This window comes from Sardina pilchardus, chromosome 1 (assembly GCF_963854185.1).
Source record: "Sardina pilchardus chromosome 1, fSarPil1.1, whole genome shotgun sequence".
In the NCBI taxonomy this organism is placed as follows: Eukaryota; Metazoa; Chordata; class Actinopteri; order Clupeiformes; family Clupeidae; genus Sardina; species Sardina pilchardus.
The window spans coordinates 3493653-3501184 of NC_084994.1; the positions used below are offsets into that span (position 1 = coordinate 3493653).

At 46.2% G+C, this 7532-nt stretch overlaps 1 protein-coding gene across 4 annotated transcripts in view; it reads left to right on the forward strand.

Moving 5' to 3' along the window:
* Positions 1-4954, forward strand: part of gaa2 (alpha glucosidase 2) — a 23406-nt gene extending 18452 nt beyond the window's left edge. Inside the window, exons 16-23 of one of the 4 annotated variants that reach the window (XM_062537220.1) lie at positions 143-294; positions 1308-1395; positions 1484-1544; positions 1828-1969; positions 2089-2187; positions 2413-2577; positions 3278-3424; positions 3853-4954. In XM_062537220.1, coding sequence (XP_062393204.1) covers positions 143-294; positions 1308-1395; positions 1484-1544; positions 1828-1969; positions 2089-2187; positions 2413-2577; positions 3278-3424; positions 3853-3915 — 917 coding nt within the window. In that variant the 3' untranslated portion in view covers positions 3916-4954. Of the gene's footprint in view, positions 1-142; positions 295-1307; positions 1457-1483; positions 1545-1644; positions 1737-1827; positions 1970-2088; positions 2188-2412; positions 2578-3277; positions 3425-3852 lie in introns of those variants that run through there. The other 3 variants (XM_062537211.1, XM_062537235.1, XM_062537227.1) reach the window with 3 other exon arrangements.
* Positions 4955-7532: the final 2578 nt, after the last annotated feature.

Below are 7532 nucleotides of genomic sequence, written 5' to 3' on the forward strand. Positions count from 1 at the left end.
TTTGCATGTTGCATTTCTCAAATGATGTGTGTGTGTGTGTGTGTGTGTGTGTGTGTGTGTGTGTGTTGGTCTGTTGCATTTGATTCATCCTGTTGACTGTGTGTGTGTGTGTGTCCCTCTGTGCTTGCCGTAACGGTCACAGGCATGTTGACCTTTAACCTCCTGGGCATTCCGCTGGTGGGGGCCGACATCTGCGGCTTCTCCGGTCAGACCAACGAGGAGCTGTGTGTGCGCTGGACACAGCTAGGAGCCTTCTACCCGTTCACACGCAATCACAACGACATGGACGCACAGGTACACACACACACACACGCACACACACACACACACACACCAGACCAACGAGGAGTTGTGTGTGCGCTGGACACAGCTAGGAGCCTTCTACCCGTTCACACGCAATCACAACGACATGGACGCACAGGTACACGCACACACACACACACACACACACCAGACCAACGAGGAGCTGTGTGTGCGCTGGACACAGCTAGGAGCCTTCTACCCGTTCACACGCAATCACAACGACATGGACGCACAGGTACACACACGCACACACACACACACACACACACACACACACACACACACACCAGCAAGGGGTGGTCGAGTCCTGTGGGATTTAAGGTGGTCTGGAACACAGTTAAAGTGGCATGGAACACGGTTAAGGTGGCATGACTGATTTAAGGTGGTCTGGAATACAGTTTAACACGGTGAAGGTGGTATGACTGATTTAAGGTGGTATGACTGATTTAAGGTGGTATGGAGCACTGGTAAGGTGGTATGACTGATTTAAGGTGGTATGGAGCACTGGTAAGGTGGTATGACTGATTTAAGGTGGTCTGGAACACAGCTTAAGTGGTATGGAACACGGTGAAGGTGTTATGACTGATTTAAGGTGGTCTGGAACATGGTTAAGGTGGTATGACTGATTTAAGGTGGTATGACTGATTTAAGGTGGTATGGAACACGGGTAAGGTGGTATGACTGATTGGATAAGACTCTGCATTGTAGCCGTCTTCACATCCGTTGGGTGTTTTGAATGCATGACTATATATCTAAAGTGGTATGTCTGATTTAATGTGATATGACTGATTTAAGGTGGTATGGCTGGTATTTAATGTCTGTCTGTGGTTATGTGTGGGAGTGTGTTTTTATTCGTGTGTGTGTGTGTGTGTGTGTGTGTGTGTGTGTGTGTGTGTGTGTGTGTGTGTGTGTGTGTGTGTGTGTGTGTGTGTGTGTGTGTGTGTGTGTGTGTGTGTGTGTGTGTGTGTGTGTGTGTGTGTGTGTGTGTGTGTGTGTGTGCCCAGGCCCAGGACCCCACGGTGTTCAGCCCGGCGGCTCGGACGGCCATGAAGGAAGTTCTGCTGCTCCGCTACTCCCTCTTCCCCTTCCTGTACACACTCTTCCACCACGCACACGCCAGCGGACACACTGTTGCAACGCCGCTGCTGTTTGAGTAAGACACACACACACACACACACACACACACTCTTCCACCACGCACACGCCAGCGGACACACCGCCGCCACACCACTGCTGTTTGAGTAAGACACACACACACACACACACACACACACACACACACATATTCTGTCTTGAATTAGGTAGTACGGTAGAATAAGCTGCTTGTGTCACATGTTTTAGGTTCCCCACAGACCAGAACACCTACGAGATAGATAATCAGTTCCTGTGTTACATGATTTAGGTTCCCCACAGACCAGAACACCTACGAGATAGATAATCAGTTCCTGTGTTACATGATTTAGGTTCCCCACAGACCAGAACACCTATGAGATAGATAATCAGTTCCTGTGTTACGTGATTTAGGTTCCCCACAGACCAGAACACCTACGAGATAGATAAACAGTTCCTGTGGGGGAAGAGTTTGCTGGTGACGCCAGTGCTGGAGCCAGGAGTGGACTATGTGGCCGGCTATTTCCCCAAAGGCTTGTGGTACGATTACTACACGGTGAGAACACACACACAGCTCACATATACACACACAGCTCACATATACACACACATGCTTATTCACAATGTATTTGTTATAATAAAAAAAAGTGTGTGTGTGTGTGTGTGTGTCATTAGGGAGACTCTTTGGTCAGTGCTGGGGAAGAAATTAAGCTTCAGGCTCCTCTGGACAAAATCAACCTTCACCTGAGGGAAGGCAGCATTATACCCACACAGGTAGGGGTGTGTGTGTGTGTGTGTGTGTGTGTGTGTGTGTGTGTGTGTGAGACCAGAACACCTACGAGAGGTGTGTGTGTGTGTGTGTGTGTGTGTGAGAGAGAGAGAGCTGTCTGTGTGTGAGTTGTGTGTCTGTGTGTATGGGGTGGGGTGATGTTGGTTTGTGTTTGTGTTATTGGTTGTTTGTGAATATGTCTTTATAAGTGTGTGTGTGTGTGTGTGTAGAGGCCCAACACCACTCTCTGGGTGAGCAGTGGGCAGCCGATGCATCTCATTGGTGCTCTGTCCGAGGGGGGCGTCGCCGAGGGTGACCTGTTCTGGGATGATGGGGAAACCATGGCAACCTACGAAACCAACCAGTATGCCTACATCCGCTTCCGTGTTGAGAAGGTACAACTCCTCAGATCACTCCAGATCTCTCACACACCACTCCAGATCACCACTCCAGATCATCCTTAAACCACTCCAGATCATCCTTAAACCACTCCAGATCTCTCATACACCACTCCAGATCACCACTCCAGATCATCCTTAAACCACTCCAGATCACCACTCCAGATCATCCTTAAACCACTCCAGATCACCACTCCAGATCATCCTTAAACCACTCCAGATCACCACTCCAGATCATCCTTAAACCACTGCAGATCATCCTTAAACCACTCCAGATCTCTCCAGATCACCACTCAAACCGCTCGGGATCACCCATTAGCCAGTCCAAATCAGCACCAAAGTACAAAGTATACAAGTAGCTCATAGCTCTGCAGTGAAGGAGTTTAATGTTATTATTTATTTATTTATTTTTGGACAACACAATTGCTTCAGGATTCATTTTCTTCTTAATCAGTAATAATTTTCACACGGGTACATCATTACATCGCTACACATAAACCAACTCTAGTTTATAAAACATCCTCCTAGCAAGACTCCTTAAACCAGCACCCAAAGACCACTCTAGGTCATAAACAAATCTTCCTACTAGGCTCCTTACGACTAGTTCCCCAAAACTGCTACAATCCTCACAAGCATGTAGAATTTAAAACTGGTTCTTTGTGTCTCCTTAAAAACTACATATCCCATGATTCCACAGGGCACCATGACCTCAGAGGTGCTGCAGGACAATGTGGAGGCTAGCTACATCACCGTGGAAACAGTCTCCTTCTATGGCGTGAAGGCGAAACCAGAGAGAGTGACGGTGAACTTGCAAGACGCAGAATTCAGCTACCGAACCAATCAGGTGAGCCAATCATCACCCCGCCACAGACACACAGACACACAGACACACAGACACACAGACACACAGACACACAGACACACAGACACACACACTTCTTGCATTTCCTAAAACTTAACTCACTTTTCTCCTCCCTCTCTCTCCACCCCCACCCCCCCTCGCACACACACACACACACACTCTTCTCACCCCCCCCCCCCCCCCCCCACACACACACACACACACTCTTCTCACCCCCACCCCCCCTCGCACACACACACACACTCTTCTCACCCCCCCCCCCCCCCCACACACACACACACACACACACTCTTCTCACCCCCACCCCCCCTCGCACACACACACACACACACACTCTTCTCACCCCCACCCCCCCTCGCATACACACACACACTCTCTCCCCCCCTCTGCCCCCTCGCGTCCTCCTCCAGGTTCTTACTGTGACCGAGTTGGGTCTGAACTTGGGTAAGAACTTCACCATCAGCTGGATGTAGACCTCCCCCCACTCCTGCAGCTCCAAGATCTGGGAATTCTGGGAATTCTGTCAAGGAATCTGGGAATTCTGTCGTGGGACGGAAGGGATCTGGGATTTCATTTGGGAATTATGTCGTGGGGACAGGACGGAAGAGGGATTCCCCCCCGCATCTTACCGAGCTGAGCATTGTCCAATCAGAGAGCTCTCTGACGTGTCACATGACACAAGACTATTTGTATAGCTTGTGAAGGCCCTGAGGTGTACCGCAACACTGGCACCTCTGATGGGCCTCAATTGTGTGTGTGTGTGTGTGTGTGTGTGTGTGTGTGTGTGTGTGTGTGTGTGTGTGCGTGTGTGCTCCTCTGATGGTTCTCCTGCTGTATCATACAAGGAAACGTGCAATACTGTGTGTGCGCGTACATACATGTGTGAGTGTGTGAATGCGCAATCACCCAACCTCATCAGCTGTACAGGAATGTGTGGGTCCATCGCTAATGAAGTGTGTGTGTGTGTGTGTCTTTGTGAGGGAGAGTGTGTGTGTGTGTGTGTGTGTGTGTCCATCGCTACGGAGCTAAATTGCACTAATTATGACGCTTGATGGTAGTGACGATAGGCCAACCTGCCAAAGTGTGTGTGTGTGTGTGTGTGTGTGTGTGTGTGTGTGTGTGTGTGTGTGTGTGTGTGTGTGTGTGTGTGTGTGTGTGTGTGTGTGTGTGTGTGTGTGTGTGTGTGAGAGCGCGTGTGCCTGCCATGCCAATGGTCCCAAAATGTTGCCCATGTTTACATGTCCATTCTTGTTTTTAAAACATCGCCCTTCATTCAAGCAAAGGACACAATTACCAACACAACACCAACACAACACCAACACATGCAGTTGTTTTTTGCCGTTCATGAATAATTAAGCAGCCTAATCTCCAAATGGCGCGCGTGCGTGCGTGCGTGCGTCATTGATGATGTACCTGCGCTGACCTAGATTGAGCTGCTTGGCCTTTGCCTTCATCTGTTTGTGTTTCTGCTAAGCTAATGAATGATCTGTTTTAATAAAGACTACTGCACAGACAATATATGTGTGTGTGTGTGTGTGTGTGTGTGTGTGTGTGTGTGTGTGTGTGTTAATGTGTGAATCTGCAACCTTTTATTATCAAAAGAGCCAAACAAAAAAAAAAGAGTTACTTCCGTCATTTGGGAATGGCCTGTAAAGTGTAAGGGAAAAGAGAATGCAATACTCCATAGACATTTATTGATAACTGGATGATATTTGAAATACTTTTCAAGAGTTGAACTGAAAATACAAGCAATTATAAAACAAACTGTATACATCACTTTCTACCAGGACTTTTAGGGACTATGCAAGGGTTTTTTAGCTTAACCCTTAAGAGTGTACCGTCACACCGGTGTGTTTGGAGTGTTGGAAAATGAACATTCTAAAGAATGTCTGGGTTCATTGAATTCTACATAGAATTTTAGAATGTTGAATTGTTGCGGAATGGAATCTTGTGTTAGAATGTTCAAAACCCACCCTTTTTTTGCCTTAGCTGATCCGCTTCGGAGTCATTGGAATGGTTATTTGACTTATTTTGGGTTGAATGACGACTGTCTCGCTTCCCCCTAGCGCCTCTGAGCTGAAAAACCAAGCATGCAAGTTTTGTGCCACTTCCGCGACTTCCTAACAGAAAGTCTCCAGCCTTGCGGTCATGCTCATGAAAAGGCGGACTGACCGATTGAGGAGTCTTGTCAAATATACACGCTAAAGCTGTAGGGGAATCTGCAAGCATAAAATGAGCGAAAAGCAAAAGCGAAACCGGCGATGAAATCGCCAAACCTGCATAGTTTCCCTTTAAGATACAGCTCGGCTCAAAATTCCACTATATAAACAATAATTGCATTTTCATTTTTGATTTAAATCCATACATATAATGTGTATGATTTATATGAAATGATTTTCATTCTCATATGAGTTCTGAAGCAGCCCTAAAAACAGTTATGTAATCAAAAGTGGATTATTGAAGCAGTGCACTACAGCTGACAGGACACCAGGGGGCAGTGTGTGTACAGAATACAATATGTAAGGGATAATGTATAGAACGCCGGTCATTATCGGAAAATAATTCCCGACAGGACGGACAGAACCCCGACGCGCAGCGGAGGGGTTTTGCTTCGTACTGAAGGGAATTATTTTCAGATAATGACCGGCGTTCTATACATTATCGCGCTTATTATCTGGCTACTTGCCAAAACGAGAAAATCAACTTATCTCAATGTGTCTTTAGCAATGACTTGGCTACCGTTTCGTGGCTTCCGCAACAACTAACGGAGTGAACCCGTTGCCATTGGCAGCGGTCATTATACCTTCGGAGCGGTCAATATGCAGATATAACGGACCGGTAGAACGTTGAGAGGCCCATTCAAAGTGAATGGGAGCTCCCTCAACATTCTAGAGAGCCATATAATAAAATGGAATAGGCCTAGAATATAATGGAATAGAACAGAATATAAGAGAATGGAATATAATAGAGTAGAATATAATAGAAACAATCTGTATTGTCATTGTTAAAGGTACAAAGAAGTGCTCTGCAGTCTGTGCATCATTCATTAAAAACAAATAATAATATACGAGGGGGGCAGTGTGTGCAGTACACATGATTGGACACCAGAGGGCAGTGCATGACTGATTCTAGTCCTCATCTTCATCTCTTTCTCTCAAAGTCAAATTCAGAATCTTCATTGGCACGACAAGTTCACTCATATTGCCAAAGCACTTATTATACAATAAACAAGTTCACTCATATTGCCAAAGCACACACACACACACACACAGGCATGACAAGTTCACTCATATTGCCAAAGCACTTATTATACAATAAACACACACACACACACACACACACACAGGCAGGACAAGTTCACTCATATTGCCAAAGCACTTATTATACAATAAACACACACATACATATCAATGGATTTCCGTAAGAATTACAAAATAGATAAAGTAAAATAAAATGCAGTGTATGATAGAGTGTGTGTTTGTGTGTGTCCGTATATTGTGGTATGTTGATACATATTGGGCAGCAAGATACAGTGTGTGTGTGTGTGTAGATGTATGTGTGTGTGTTCAAGTTCAAGTTCAATATTTTATTGCCATATCAACACAATTGATTGGAGTTTGTCTTGGTGCCATTCACATAAGCCCCTTTCACATTCAGAAACGATACATTAGCGTTTAAGAAATAGCGGGTTCAGGGGATTTCGCAATGTGAAAGGTAGACGTGTTCTGGTCCCGGGGTTGTCTGAAGCCGGTTTCAGAGGCGAGTTATGGGAGGCGTTGCCTAGCAGCACGTCACACGCAATTTGGGAGTGAACAATGACGTTAAGCATGCCTTGGACCTCGGAGATAAGCTGATAAACACAACTGTCATGCTAGTTCTACGTGGTTTAGCTTCCAAATGATGGCGGGCCACTTGTTATGTTATTTGAATGCCAAATGAGGTCCTTTTGTCTGTCGAAGTCATATTTCAGTGTGCTGAGTCCTGAACAACTTCTGCTCTGACAGTTAGCTCGTTGGCTAGTTAGCTATCATTAGGCAAACTTTCTAAAAAGACGTGCTGCTAGCAGCAGACGGTTTTGGTAACCTAGCAA